Source organism: Lynx canadensis, chromosome D4 (assembly GCF_007474595.2).
Source record: "Lynx canadensis isolate LIC74 chromosome D4, mLynCan4.pri.v2, whole genome shotgun sequence".
NCBI classification, from domain to species: domain Eukaryota; kingdom Metazoa; phylum Chordata; class Mammalia; order Carnivora; family Felidae; genus Lynx; species Lynx canadensis.
In genome coordinates this window covers 80,195,047-80,210,690 of record NC_044315.2, presented here as the reverse complement: position 1 = coordinate 80,210,690, position 15,644 = coordinate 80,195,047, and the positions used below count along the sequence as shown (strand labels likewise).

Here is a 15,644-nt window from a genome sequence, read left to right as displayed (position 1 = left end):
TGGTTTGCATTATTTTCTGAATTACAATAGGATTTCGTATTTTCTTCAGGCAAACAGTTATCTGGCAGAAGCTGTCAGTTTTTATTGCAGAACTGTCCTTGTATAAAGAGAAGTCTGTGTATATAGCGTATAAATCCACATCGCTTAGTAATTGACCTACACTTTTATTCTTGTGTTCAGATCACACTTGCAGTGTTTAAGTTGACTTTTTTCAGCGTGAGATCGGCACCCTTGGCGCCTGATAGTGTTCTCCCTTGACTGTACTTGGGGCCAAATTCTGTTATTTGCATGTGTAACCACCTATAATAAACTTGGGTGCTCAAAAACAGAAGAGCAAATTGTCATATTGTAACACACGTGTGCCAGACACTGGGCAAGTAGAGAGAGTGAAGTTCTTTTAATCTTTAATCCAGGAGAGCTCACTACCTCTGTGGTCACCCGGTTCTCTGGGTTGTTAACTGTGCACCTATGAGGAGCCCCTCTTGATGAGTACTTGGTGCTCAGTACTCTTTATGGGTTAGACTTTCCAGTACAATATTCAGGTGTTTTTCAGGGATAATAAAGTGTTTGATGCAGTAACCTCGATTAAAAAAAAAAAAAAAAAAATTTCTGGTGGTGATGTTCATGTCCTACTAGAGGTAGTAAAGTTTCTTTGGAAAGCTGTCTTTTGGAACCAGGTGTTTGGCTTCATACATTGATTACCTCACCTAATTCCAGACTGTAGTTTTGAGAACTCTTGCTCACATATCCATTGTTTCAAGTGTGATCTTTTTAGAAAGGTGTGTGGTTCAATTCACTCCTTCTTAAACCGAAGAACATGGGAATAGAGAGGGTTCACGTGGCAGTTTAGAAAGAAGAATGGGAAAATGTGTCCCTGAAGGATTTCAGTAGAATTGTGCAGAGGCCTGACTTCAAAGCATTTTGCGAAGACTTGTGAAAATGAAACAAGAATGTAATTACAAAAGACACCACCAAATCCATTTTTATTTTGGAAGTAGATGCCTTTTAGAACTTTCTGAGTGTTAATAGATTTTATGCCACTTTCATTATCTTTATTGTAATTATGTCTATCCCATATCTTACTGGTCCAGGTCTGGCCAAACACCGTGGGCATAACAAACCTCTGTGAGTGGTGAGGGGTTACTGCACTGCACTGTTCTGTACTGTTCTGGTTCAGAAGCTGTCTACGGGCCTAGAAAATAGTCCTTGGCAGTATTTTAAAACCTCATCTGTAACCTGTAGTTTCGTACTTCACCTAACCATGAGGCTGATTCTGTTGCCACGTGGTTTTTTGTGACAGGAGTTGCTATTCTTGTTCTGAAATGATGTATTTGTAGATCATGGAGTCGAGCCATTAATTATAGTAGTTCAAAACCTTAAAAGTCTGAACACAATTTGAATTTACCACTGGGTCAGATTCTGCTAATTTTCCACCAAAGAATATTTTTGGTTGAGAAAAAGCACCCGAAGTGTAGTTTTATAATAGATTTCCATATGGTGTATGTTCATTGACAGATACAACATACTTCAGGCAAAAGATGGAAAACCATTTGGAAGATGGCCGTTTTCTTGGAGTTAAGATACAAATTTGACGGCTTTACTGTAGATCTACGAAATGTAAAGTCACATGACAGACTATTTTATCTTTTATTTTCATATGAAAATAGATTTTAAGCAAAATCCAAAAATAAAATTTGACACTATAAATGAAGGGCTTGAGTACATTGTTTTTTTCTCTACGTAGCTATAATTTCACCAGTTTATAGCTTACAATTTGCAATTACAATCAGCGGTAGTTTTATGGCAACACATTCAAAGATAAAAAAAAAAACCAAAACCCTCAGCCATCTAGGACCCTGGTTTAAGTTGTACACAACGATTCCCATATGTACATGTGATTTACAAAAACCCTGGCATTTAACGATACAGGTGGGGTAAGCTACAGTGGAGGTGCAGCATCTGAGTTCACTGGATCTTGATAAAAACCAAGCGGCACTCCAGTTACGAAGTGAGGTAGAGAAGGTATTTCCTCAGGTTTCCGCATCTGGCTGAACAGTTCTCTTCCTGCAGTTAAGACAAAAGGGAGGAATTCTTGCAACAGTAACCAAAGTATTAACAGAACCAAGTGACGGCACCATGGCTAACAGGTAAAAGACATACTTGAGTACCTCTTTGGAAAAATGTTTTGAGATGAACCACTGTGTAAAATTACCCAAGGGTAAAGGGAAAAGCTTAAGACTGTATAAGACAGAATTGAAGGTCCTCCAACTGGAAGTGGTAGTTAAAAGAACTCTGTAATACGTACCCCCATGGGCCGGGAGCTGGGAATGGCATCAGTGTCGGTAACTGTCCAGAAATTGTGACGGACCCTGTAGAACCTGGAAGGAGCTCTGCAAAGGGAGATGAAAACACTGGGCTCAGAAGCCAGCCCCTAACTCCAACTCCGTTCAGGCTTTCCTCCCACACACCTGGATTACGACCCCAGACTCCAAAATAATTCTGACAGTCTTCCCCCCGCCCCCCTCCTCTAACACTTGTTACTCTCCTGAATTTGAATTCAGAGCACCTCAACCCCTGGGGCCACCACTGTGAGCTGACAGTTGAACTCTTCACTTAAACCCCGATGCACTCAACCTCTGCCGTGGGCTGTCTTCCCTCTAAGCCGCCTTCTTTCCAACAGCCGGTGCCTCCGGCACTCTTAAGGCTGCCCGAGGCCCATGATGGTTCTGGTTCTGGCCTGTACCCGACTTGGTCCCACCACAGGTGTTAAGGGAATCCTGTTCAAATCTTGCTTTGCTGCTGCAGAGCTATGTGCCTACGAGAGAGGCAACTGCTTCTGAATGTTCCTTGAGGCACAGCCATGCTATATACTGCTCTGCAGTGGTGACAGATGAGCCCTGAAGTCCTGGTTCTGTCTTTTGCCAGGACATTTTTCATTGTGCACAACTCCTTTATCTACAGATAGGAGGTTATCTCCTAGGAGGCAAAGGCTACATGAGATGATATGTGTAAAGTGCTTCGTACATGCACACAGTAGGTGCTCAAAAGTGGGAGCCGTTCCCTATCTCTGGGTCACTATTTACTAATTCCATGAGTGTGTTTCACGGTCCTCCTCAACTATGAATAACCTCGTCTCACACACAATGCCTTCGTGAACTTCGGGGGTTCTAAAGACCCTGCGCTAAGAGGCCTGAGTTCAGACTTTTGCTGAGGAGGCGGAGTAGGCACACGCCAGTCATTCTTCCCCACGAGAGAGGGAGACAGACCAGCTAAACCAGGACCCGGACTGGCCTCACAGCCTGAATGCTCTACTGACGGAGCAGAGAACAAGGGAATCCACCGGTGGAGCACAGCAAAGGATTCACTACGTCCCTGATAGTCTCGAGTTCTAGGCTGTTCCCGAAGCCATCACCTTACCCTCTTTCTGTCTCCCAACCAACCGATTCCAGTTTTCTCAGGGACCATTTAAAAAAAGCAAGTCTTCCGTAAGACAAGTTTTCCAGACACTTGAAGGTGGCATTTATGTTCTGAGTCTCCTCTGTGTAGATTGTGGCCCCCCAAAGCGTTCAGAGACTTCCCATGTGTAGAACAGAGCCTCCTCTTACCTGGCTCGGTCCAGGTTGAGAGTCCTCAGCAAGGGAAGACTCTGTCTGAGACAGACTGGGTGACGCCGTGGAGTCTCCAGAGGTGCTGGTGACCAATTCCCCCAGAGCATCGACCTGTCTCCTCAGGCTGTGTAAAGTGCCCTCTGTCTGCCGCTTCCCCTTAATTAACACTTCTGCTTGCTTGGACATACAGTGTCGAAGCTGGGCCTGAAAGTGTCACGGTGAAATTTAGGGTTTTACACAGAAGCAACGTACATGAACGATCAGTAGCCTCATCTTAACACCGATAGGCAAATCTGACGATTCTAAAGTAGGAATGGCTGTTGAAAATGCTCTTGTCCTCAAGAAAAAAAAGAAATCCAGGAGGATGCTGGTGGCTACTCTCAGGGTGCGGAAAACTCGGACCATTCCGCGTTGTCATTAACTGGGCCTTTTTTTTTTTTTTTTTTAATGTTTGTTTATTTTGAGAGAGGCGGGGGAGGGGCAGGGGGAGAGAGAGAATCTTAAGCAGGCTCTGTGCCCAGCACTCAGCCCCAAGTGGGGCTCAGTCCCACGACCCTGGGATCATGACCTGAGCCACAATTAAGAGTCAGGCGCTTCACTGAGTCACCCAGGCACCCCGACCTGGGCCTCTTGCTCGGCCTGTTCTCTCCACCGTAACAATGCTTAGGATTCCTGCACCCCTGGCCTCCCCATTAAATGACTACCTCGACTCTCTCTTTTCCGCCCAGACTTAGCAGAAGATGGGTTTATACGTGATATCTTCGGTGTCTCTCACAGTATATTCAATCCTCAGCCCCACACTACTTTGCGACTTGCCCCTGTGCTGTTTCTTCAAAATGATTCTCTCCAAGGCTACGGCAGTTCTAACACAACTTTCTGTGAGTTCTAACACAACTTTCTGTGATGACGGGAATGTTCTGTATCTGTGCTGTCCAAAAGCGTTAGCACTAGCCACAGGTGGCTACTGAGTCACTAAAAATGTGACAACTGAAGCACTCGATTTTTAACCTGATTTAATTATAACTCGTTTACATTTAAACAGCCACACGTGACTGGAGGCTATCGCACATCAAGGGCCTCCACTCCCTCAACATGGTTCACGGCTCCTCCTCAGCCATGCTGTACGTGTAGCCATTCTCCAAAGACACATCCTGTCCTCTCATTCTATCCCCCTCCCACTTTCCAACTCCCACCTATACCCTTCACCCCCAAATCGTTAGGTCAACAGTGACCGCTAAATCCCAGACTCTGCAGCTACCCAGGGAGAGAGCGGCCCTGGTTGGCTCGCAGGCCTTCAGGCTCCGCGTGTTCTGAGCCTAACAACTTCCCGTCTGACACCCAAGCCTACTTTTCCAGTAGTCCCAGTCTTTACCCCAACCACTGGCCTGTGAGCCCGTTCCGGTTCATCACTGCATCTCCACTTTCTGTCCCAAGTACTCGGGTTCTGTCAGTTGGAGCTGAGGCAAAGCAGCACTACACAGGTTAAGAACACTGGGCCGAACACCACAGTTCATGGTTTTCAATACTGTACTGACTGTGCGATGCCAACTTCTCTGAGCCTCGACCATGCGATCTAGAAAACTGCTGGTGCCGTAACAGAGGGAATGACAGCAGTGCATGCAGGTGAGCAATTTCCCCTACTGTCCTCAACACACCAAGGGTCTCCTACCATATTGTTTCAAAGGGGGACTTTGCAGGGCGCATGGGTAGTTCAGTCAGCAAAGCGTCCGACTCTTGATTTCAGCTCAGGTCATGATTCCAGGGTCGTGGGATTGAGCCCTGCATGGGGCTCTGTGCTGAGCGTGGAGCCTGCTTAATATTCTCTCCCTTTCGCCCTCTGCCCCTCCCCCACTTGCACACGTGCATGCTCTCTCTAAAATAAAAAAATAAAAGAGAAATAAAAAATAATAAAGGGCAACCTTGAGTCGATCTTCACGGTGACGCAGTTTCTCTCGGAGTGCCTCTCCACGCCAGTGTTCATCCTTTTTCAGAGACGGGGAAACATCAGAGTCCCAAACACCACTAGCCTTTCTCTCCTCCCACCCTCCCCCAGCCCCATTCTGGTTTTCAGTTTAACTGGGGGGGGGGGGGGGGGGAGGAGGAGGTGGGAAGAAAATCATCCTTCTTCAGAGTCCAGAGATGAGTGGGATAAACCTTACCATTATGTGAATCTGGGAAAAATTCAGTTTTTCTTCAAAAGGTGATGGTCTCTCACTCACGGTGAATGGGAAGTTTTCTTTCAAGCTTTCCAACCCTCCCTCTAGGTTTTCATTCCTTTCCCAAATAGCCTCCAGATCTGCTGGTAGTTCTGGAAGAAACTGGTTGAGATTCTTCAGGCTGGTTCTGATTTCATCCTTCACCTCACATTTAAGTGATCTCATCGCCTCACTGATTTCCATTTGTCTTCTCTCCAAATCTTTTTGGTGTGTCATCTAAAGAGCGAGAGTCAGATACCATTGGGTAAGGTCTGGGACTTACACGGAACTGAACTATTTAATGCATCAAATATGTCTGGAACTTTCCATCTGCAGAATTAAGCTCTCCCACTCTCGGCGTAAACGGCTCTCAGCCTGGTTACATTACAGGATGGCAGAGCTTTCTCCTGGGGTCATTCCTTCTTGCCTGGGGATCTGGGTCCCATAGACTTGTTTCTGGCAGAAAATCTAACATTTCAACACAGTTCGTTGGGACGTGATAAAATTTCATGCTGAAGAACTGCCACTTTCCTTTCAAAAACTAACAGAAGAAGCCTGCCGCACTTAAGGGGATTTTAGAAGTACATTTTGAACGAATGCTTTTTTCTTGTAGAGGAGCATTTCTCAATTTTAAGACTAGAAAAAAAAGATTTGATTTAAAGGACATTCTCAGAATCGGCTTTTTACAACTTGCACAAAGAAATGCTCCTATTCAAAGAGCTATTTAAGAAAAAAAACCTGAGCCCCGCGGGGAGTGAGCAAGCCCAGCGAGCGTCGTCTGCCCGGCCGGCCCGTGGGGTCCGGGCGCGCACCTGTTTCCTGAGATCCACGTACTCGCGCTGCATCTGGCTGAGCTCCTTCATCAGGCGCCTGGCCCGCTCGTGGTTGTCCTGGGCCACCTGCTCGATTGTTGCCATTTCCTTCTGCATGCAGCTGTTCTCCTGCTTTTGCTCCTGGCACGGGAGGAGGAAAATGACCCCGGGGTCCGGCACGTGGACGCGTGCGTGCATCACGGCCTTACACGCCCACTAGTTCTGACACTTCCCATCTGGGCTCCAGCTGTCAAGTGGGGATAATGCCACCTGCCTTCTTCAGCAGCTGTGGCAGAGCTGGGGGTCCATACGCGGGCCGAGCCTGTTAGCCCACGGTCGGAATTCTGCGTCTGCAACGCTACCCGTGACAACACGTTACTTTCCGTTTCTCCCCCTCCGTTAACTGTCTGTGACGAGCACGGTACTACCTCATCACAGAGTCATCCGGAGGATGAAAATTTAGATGCCCAGATCTTTGCAATCACGTCGCCGAATCGCTAGTTGTCAGTGTATACAGCACCCTCTGGGGAGCAACACACCCGTTCACTCAACAGGGTGACCTCGATTTCCTTCAGGCGGTGTCAGAAAAGTCCATTCCCGTGACAGTCTCTACTCCTGCCCATCTGCCTCCACCCACCGTGAGCTGTTTTGGACCTCCCCAAATTTTTATCCTCAATGTATTTTAGGGATAAAAGCCCGGGAGACTGAACTCCTTGGTTTCAGGACGATGATGAATTAAAGCGAAGGCTGACTGAAAAGGGCAGGATGAGATCCGTGAGTGCTGACTGCAGCGGGGCGGAGATGTCTCCAGAAGAAGCCCTCCTCCCCCAGAACCCTCTCCAGCCCCTGCGGGTGGAGGCGCAGGCAGGGGCTCCCTTGCGGAGGACGCTCTCTGCTTTGTGGCGACACTGTCTGCTCACGTGACCATCTTTCCAGCCGGCCGGGCTCCTGTAGGGCTGGCGGCTCAGACTCAGGCAAGACACCATCAGCTTCAAGCTCAAATCAGGCACAGACACACCAGAAACAACAGTCGGGTTAGGGACCGGGTTGACAGGTCACTGATTTTGCCTACACCGAAGCAGTTTTTAGTCGAAGGATTTAAGGGCGCGAATTCCGCGACAGCTGCCAGGGCCGAGGGGACTCACCAGAAGGTTCTTCTCCAGCTGGCTCCGCTGGACCTGAAGTGCTTCCTTCAGGCTGGCGACCTGCTTCTCGGCTTTCTTCCTTTCTGTCAAGAACTGGTTCCGCAAGAGGCTGAAGTCTGCCCTCATAGAGTCCGCCTCTTTCTGGAGAGTCAGTAGCTCACTTGACCTTTCCGTTAGCTGCTGCTCCCGTTCCGAAAGCTGTCGTTCTGAAACGAGCATTTTGAGTAGTTTAGCCAGAGGCCCCGGGCTGGCCGTGGGCGGGTTGCGTAACGCCATGTCACCCGCTCAGGCATCACGGAGTCTGCCAACTCCCCCCTGACCCACATCAGAGCCCAGATGAAGGTGCCTCCTGACATCACTGGGTCCTGGAGGGCCGGATCCCGAAGTGACAGACAGCTACTGTCTTCCCTTTGGGTGTCTGAGAGCAGTGAGAATACAGCGGTCCTGAGGCGCAGGAGGCCTGGAACAGACGGCCGAAATGCTTCTTATAAACCTGCACGGAGGTGCACCAGTGCTTCTCCTTCACGGGAGGCAGCGCGGTGCAAAGAACATGGGATCTGGAGCAGCACGAGCCTTGCCCTATACGGGAGGCGCCTACTTCCTGGCGTTTAACAGGAATTGTGTATGCGAACGCGAAGTGCCTAGTGAGTACTCCGTAAATAATGTTTACGAAAAACACTGACGTTCAAAATAGATTTTTCTGGGGCACCTGGGTGGTTCAACCGGTGAAGCGGCCGACTTCGGCTCAGGTCGTGATCTCACAGTCCGTGGGTTCGAGCCCCGCGTCGGGCTCTGTGCTGACAAGCTCAGAGCCTGGAGCCTGCTTCAGATTCTGCGTCTCCCTCTCTCCCTCTCTCTCAAAAATAAACATTAAAAAAAATTTTTTTAAATAAATAAAATAGGTTTTCCTAATCATACTCTTTGGAGTAACACCCTGTCCAGGTTTTACTTTTCACACGTCTGGTGTGGTCAGGTGCAGCACATCTGGGAAGTTTCGTTGTCATGATGAAATGGCTGGGTCTGCGTGTATCAAGAGTTGCTGGGGAAAAAGGACTAATAACCCTTTCACTGAGTTCACTCGGGGACAGCAAAGTTTTCTGAACATTACTAAACCCTGAAGCCTAAGAACAGAATCACTCATTGATGTGGGAACAGTGATTCACCCTGGACTTCCATCTTGACTGAAATATGGCTCAGGAGAGCGCCGACAGCCCCAAAAACGAACACCTGTATTTTGGTACCATTCACTATGTCAAACTGAGACAGAAGTGGAACTGTTGATACTGTTTTCTGATTGGTTGAGATGAAATGGAACACTGTTCCCAAAGCTCAAAACAACGTACTGCTTCACAGAAGGCCTTGAGATCAAGTGCCTTCTGGCACCTCTCTGCCTGAACGTCGCTCTTCCTGGAGGCAGCATTCTGGAAGAAGGCAACGTGGTCAAGTAGAAAGACCCGACAGCCTCAGGGTCAAACCCCGTCTCCACAGAGACAAGTGCCCCGTGTCCTCTCTCACAGGGCCGGCAGGACCCCGGGGGAGGGGAGGGCGCATCTCCTTCCTGCCGCGCTCCTCCCGATGCCCTGCCGGGCCGGGGCCAGGCTCGGGTCTCCCCGACACACTTTGCCAGACCGCCACGTTGGGGAATACGTACTGGTCTGGGAGAGCGCTTTCTCCAGGGTCTCACTCCACCTCTCCTCTTCCTGCAAAGCCCTGACACGCTCCTCCGCCACCAACACCTTTGTGAGCACCTGGTCCAGCTTGCTCTTCTGCTGCGTTAATTCCTTTTCCAGCTCTTGCTGCTGCTCCTTCAGAGTCGCCTTACTGGCTTCTAACTTCTTTTCTTCACATTCTGTCTCTTGCTGGAGTCTCTGAAACATCTTAACAGAGAATAACCTTAGTCATAAAATAACAGACACAGGTGTCCCAGGTGAGGGAAACTTCATGGGCGCTAGGTATTTTCAAGTCCAAGAGAAAGCAGAAAACACCCCACAGTGACAGACAGCGGGGGCTGGAAAACTATTTGGCTGGCACGTGAGGCGGGGGTTCACGCAGCAAATGGCATGTGGCCATCAAGATTCCTTCCGGGAGCGATGTTCTGCGGTCTTGATGGTCCACAAATATTAATGCCAAGAGAGCCAAAGTGCTGGTGTGAAACCCTCCCCGGTTACACAGAGCAGTGAAGGGAAGTTAGTCCTACGGGGGACCCCTCATAGCTCCCGCCTGGGGAGAAAACACCCGAGTGACAAAGCGTGTCCTTTTCTGTCACGCCATAGATGTGCAGTACCGTTTCTTGTTGGGCTAGCTTCGCCTTGGTTTCTTCAATCTCCGTCTGAAGCACTTGAAGCTGTTGTTGCTTTGTCTCCCCTTCTTTCTGGCAGTCTTCGAGCTTCTTCCTCCATTCCTCGACGTCCTTCTGGAGCCTGGTCTGCTCGCTGAGCAGCACGTCCTTCTGCTCGGCGATGTCAAGCAGGTCCTTCGTGTGACAGAACAAACGGAAGCTACTAACAAAGCCATCCATCCGTTCCAGGGCTGGCCAGTGCCCCTCCTGGCATCGGTCAAGTCTGACGATGTGAGAAGCATCTCAGAAGTCCCATGTCCTCTATTACCTCAACAAACTTATTTAAGGCCCCCGAAGTGCAACTTAATCATCAGGTTTCCTCTGTTTAGTGTCTCAAGAGTAACACGACAGAAGACGCTGAAACCTAAGAGACCCAGTTCTTCTGAACTTTAGTTGCTTAGTCACTGAGGCGGGAATAAACAACACCCACCTCACAAGATTGCTAAGAAGATTAAGGAGAGCTGTGAATAAGCCTTAATTCCTATTGAAAATGAACCTAAAGTCATGGTTTTGTTACTATTTGAAATATTTATGTGGGTTGAAAAACTCAAGAAAACAGTAACTTCTTCTTTCTGCCAGGAATCCAAATTAAACATTTCTTTTAAAAATGTTTATTTGAGAGGGAAAGAGAAAGAGAAAGAAAGAGCACGAGTGGGGGAGGGGCAGAGAGAAAAGGAAGGAGAGAGAATCCCAAGCAGGCCCTGTGCTGTGAGCACAGAGCCTGACATGGGGCTCGATCTCACCAACTGTGAGAGCATGACCTGAGCCGAGATCAAGAGCTGGACGCGCAACTGACTGCGCCATCCGGGCGCCCCTCAAATTGAAAAAAAGTTGGGGCGCCTGGGTGGCGCAGTCGGTTAAGCGTCCGACTTCAGCCAGGTCACGATCTCGCGGTCCGTGAGTTCGAGCCCCGCGTCGGGCTCTGGGCTGATGGCTCGGAGCCTGGAGCCTGTTTCTGATTCTGTGTCTCCCTCTCTCTCTGCCCCTCCCCCGTTCATGCTCTGTCTCTCTCTGTCCCAAAAATAAATAAACGTTGAAAAAAAAAAAAAAAAATTAAAAAAAAGAAAAAAAGTTCCATTTCTAATAACACAGAAAATACTCATTAGAGCCTGTGTAAGAATTTTTTAAAGATGGGATACTTTGATTTGAAGTTTTCTATATCTTAGAAACACAGAATCCTTAAGGTAGATGGAAGGATTTAGACGTCTAATCAAACTCCTAATCTACACAGTGAAAACCGAAGCCCAGAACTTGCCTGAGGTTCTCTGAAACTTAAATCACACACTGTTCTCACAGGACAACACTCAGTTACCTTTAAGAAGACTGTCAGAAGTAGAAGGGTCAAGAACAACTCTCAACGAACATCTGATAAGACGGATGCCCAGATTCCCTGCAGGTGGCAGTTACCGTGCAGCTCAATGAATGACCGCGTCTAAGCCCAGCCTTTGGGGGCCTTGTCTGTGTCATGGATAAGAGATGGTCCATCTGGTGCCTAAAGCCCCCAGAGGGGCTGCTGAAGGGTTGGGCTCTGGTCTAGCTTCCCACCTTACTTATAACCTTTGAGTGAAACTTAAAATAAATGAGAAAATCACTGCTCTGCACCAAAAGGTGTGTGTATGTATGTCTTTGTCATATGAAGGCCCGCTGGGACCTGCTGGCGTGACAAGGAACCAACCTACTTGATTTGTTTGTTATTTGAACCAGTGGTCTGCATGCCTTCAGGACACTACTAGAAGATCGCATTTGTTACGGAGCTTACCTGTTTGGCTAGGTTCAGATGGTCTTGGACATCAGCTAGTTCTTTCTGTAGTGAGTTTACTGCTTCTTGTTTTTCTATAGAAATAATATTTACATAAAACGAATACATTCGTATGCATTTTCCAAATCCCCATCGGCCCCCCAAAGAAAGTGGAGGTGAACATAAACTTACCTGTTAAATGTATGGCTTATACCGTGTCATCTTACTAAAAGGTCAGAAGAAAGAGTGACATGTGCGGCACATACACCTGGGCATGGCGCTCAGGTTTATAAAGACTTACATGTTCGAAACCTCACAATAAAAACAGTTTCTAGACAATGCCTAGCACTGATGACGTGCATGGCTCGGAAATGAGTACCTTCTACAATGTGGACAGAAATGTAAATTTGATACACCCTTAAAGGGAGACAATTTGGGAACAGGTTTTATATCTATACTGGCTTTGTCACTTACTAGCTGTAAGCCACTTCTCACTTAAGTCACAAGGAAACTAAGCTTTCCTCATCTATAAATGGGTGAAATAGTTTCTGTCTCACAAAAATGTTACCAGGATTAAATGAAAAAAATGCATATCAAAGAACTGCATCACGTCTAAGAGTAAGTGCTTAACAAGCATGTTGTTAGCCAGGATTACTTAGTAACTTCTCCTAATCATGAATATTTACAAAGATTTGGTAATAAAGGCATTATCTGCATTTTTTTTTTTTTTTTTAATCACACACCCACAGCCCAAGGAAAAAATCTGGAAAGATATTCACCAACCTGTCAACAGGAATTCCCTCTGAGAGTGTTTATTTCATTTTTTTTACCTATGTTTTTAAATTGTTCTTTCAGGAACATCAACTAATTTTTTAAGCGGCTCTATTGAGACAGAATCCACACACCACGCCTTTCACCTGTTTATGCAATTCAGTGGCTTCAAGTACATTCACGGAGTCGTGCAAACACCACCACCATCTATTTTAGAACATTTTTGTCACTTCTAAAATAAACCCCATGCCCATTAGCAAGGAGTTATTTCTAGAATAAGAAAAGCAGACAATGAAAAGCAGCAGCCAGAGCAGGAAAGAGGCTCGTCTCTCCCACCACGCGGCCGCCTACCTCGGAGCTGCTGCTGCGTGGCTGCCATGTCTTTGTGCAGTGAGAGCTTCTCTCTGTGCAGTCGGTCCAGCCCCTGCTGCAAGTTTCTGACATCCGATTCCAGCTTCTCTAAGTTTGCCTGCTCCATTTTGCTATTCTCTTCTGCAGCTGCCAAAACCCTACCGTCCAAGCAGAGTAAGTCAGACTATGAAGCGTAAAATGTTCAAGCACGCACAAGACACAACCGAGGAAGAGTGTTCTGCCCTCACGGGGTAGTTACGGACTACGAATGATCATAAATCTTAACGAAACCGAAGGCTCTTCAACTCCTTTTCAAAAGATGTCTTGTTTTCTGCTTTCCAAACAGGAGATTTTTGGAAAAGGGACTCTCTAAACTGAAGCTTTATAAACACCAGGGATAAAAACATGGACAGCACTCAGAATTCCAAAAGTCTGGTGATTAAAACAGATCGCTAGCTTCTCATCAGTGAGAAAGCAGGAAACACGATTGTGCATGTAATAGGATTTGTCCAAAAGACAGACGGGCATGAGCATAACTTCTTTTACGTAAATGGAGTCCTACAGTAGGGGCTCGCTTTTGTCTGGCTTCTCCCCCTGAGCGTAGTCGCTTTGAGTCATTCATGTTGTTGTGTGTAAGCAACACCGCATTCCCTTTCCATTGCTACACGGTATTCCCAGGGATGGGTATACTGGAATCGGTCTATGCATTCACCAGCTGATGGGACTTTTAGGTTGTTTCCAAGTTTGGGCTGTTGCAAATAAAGCTGCCATGAACATCAATGCCTGTCACTCTTTGTATAAACGTACACTTTCACTTCTGAAGAACAATCTAGGAGTGGAATGGCTAGCTCTTCCGGTAGGTGTTAGTTTCCAAAATAACTGCCGAACCATGCTCCGAAGTGCCCTAACAATTTACACTCCCAGCAACTGTGTATGAAAATTCATACGCGAACATTTGGTATGGTCAGTGTTTAATTTTAGCCCTTCTAATAGGTGTGTAATGATATCTCATTGTGGTTTTAATTTGCATTTTCTGCGGGGCCTGCGTGGTGCAGTTGGTTAAGCGTCTTTTTTTTAATTTTTTCTTTTTTTGTTTATGTATTTATTTTGAGACAGAGAGAGAGGGAGAGCACACTCAGGGAAGGGACAGAGAGAGAGAGAGAGAGAGAGCACAAATCCCAAGCAGACTCTGTACTCACAGCCCAGAGCCGATGTGGGGTTCAAACTCATGAGTTTTATGAACTCATAAATTCAGGAGTTGGACGTTGCACCGACTGAATCACCCAGGCACCCCCCGACTCTTGATCTCAGCTCAGGTCATGATGTCACAGTTGATGAGTTTGAGATCCACATCAGGCTCTGCGCTGATGGTGCGGAGCCTGCTTGGGATTCTGTCTCTCCTTCTCTCTGCCCCTCCCCCGCTTGTGCACAAGCTCGCTCGCTCTCTCTCTCAAAATAAATAAAACTTTAAGAATTTGGACTTTCCTAATGGTTAATGATGTTGAGCATCTTTTTATGTGTTTATTTGCCACCCATTCATCTTTTTTTTTTTTTTTATTTAAAATTTTTTTTTTTTTTTTTCAACGTTTATTTATTTTTGGGACAGAGAGAGACAGAGCATGAACGGGGGAGGGGCAGAGAGAGAGGGAGACATAGAATCGGAAACAGGCTCCAGGCTCTGAGCCATCAGCCCAGAGCCTGACGCGGGGCTCGAACTCACAGACCGCGAGATCGTGACCTGGCTGAAGTCGGACGCTTAACCGACTGCGCCACCCAGGCGCCCCGGCCACCCATTCATCTTAAGTAAAATGTCTTTTCAAGTCTTTTGCCCCTTTAAAAAAACTGGGTTGTTCGTTTTCTAATTACAGCTCTTTAAGGTATATGTTCTGGGTACAAGTACTTCTTTTTTTTTTAAGAGGAAAGGGTTTTTTTTTTTTTTTTTTTGAAACAGAACAAGTGCGCACAAGTAGGTGCGGAGAGAGAGGGAGAGAGAGAGAGAATTCTAAGCAGGCTCTGCACTGCCAGGGTGAAGTGAGATGTGGGGTTGGAACTCACGAACCCTGAGATCATGACCTGAGCTGAAATCAAGAGTCGGACGCTGGGGCGCCTGGGTGGCGCAGTCGGTTAAGCATCCGACTTCAGCCAGGTCACGATCTCGCGGTCCGTGAGTTTGAGCCCCGCGTCAGGCTCTGGGCTGATGGCTCAGAGCCTGGAGCCTGTTTCCGATTCTGTGTCTCCCTCTCTCTCTGCCCCTCCCCCGTTCATGCTCTGTCTCTCTCTGTCCCAAAAATAAATAAACGTTGAAAAAAAAAAAAAAATTAAAAAAAAAAAAAAAAAAAAAGAGTCGGACGCTTACTGGCCTGAGCCCCGAAGGCGGCCCTGAGTACAACTCCTTTATCGAATACATGTTGCAAAGGTTCTTCTCCTAGGCTGGGACAGGTCTTTTCATTGTCTTAACAGTGTCTTTTGAAGTTTCAAATTCTGATGAAGCCCAATTTTACCAATTTATTCTTTTATGGATCATGCTTTTGGGGTCACATCTAGGAAATCCTGCCTAACCCGAGGTCACCAAGGTGTTTTCCCTGTGTTCTCCTAAAAGTTTTATATTTAGGTTTCACATTGATATTTATGGTCCTTTTGGGGATAATTTCTATTTATAGCATGGGTGTGGACTGAAGTTCATTTT

General features: G+C 47.0%; 1 protein-coding gene across 5 annotated transcripts in view; it reads right to left on the bottom strand.

Moving 5' to 3' along the window:
• Positions 1-1,630: 1,630 nt before the first annotated feature.
• Positions 1,631-15,644, bottom strand: part of CNTRL (centriolin) — an 84,907-nt gene continuing 70,893 nt past the window's right edge. For all 5 annotated transcript variants that reach the window (XM_030294336.1, XM_030294335.1, XM_030294338.1 and 2 more), the window contains 11 exons: positions 12,959-13,116; positions 11,858-11,931; positions 10,045-10,233; positions 9,412-9,637; positions 7,761-7,966; positions 6,616-6,756; positions 5,768-6,040; positions 5,528-5,590; positions 3,606-3,812; positions 2,306-2,390; positions 1,631-2,064 (listed from right to left, as the gene is read on the bottom strand). In XM_030294336.1, coding sequence (XP_030150196.1) covers positions 2,334-2,390; positions 3,606-3,812; positions 5,528-5,590; positions 5,768-6,040; positions 6,616-6,756; positions 7,761-7,966; positions 9,412-9,637; positions 10,045-10,233; positions 11,858-11,931; positions 12,959-13,116 — 1,594 coding nt within the window. In that variant the 3' untranslated portion in view covers positions 1,631-2,064; positions 2,306-2,333. The remainder of the gene's footprint in view (positions 2,065-2,305; positions 2,391-3,605; positions 3,813-5,527; positions 5,591-5,767; positions 6,041-6,615; positions 6,757-7,760; positions 7,967-9,411; positions 9,638-10,044; positions 10,234-11,857; positions 11,932-12,958; positions 13,117-15,644) is intronic.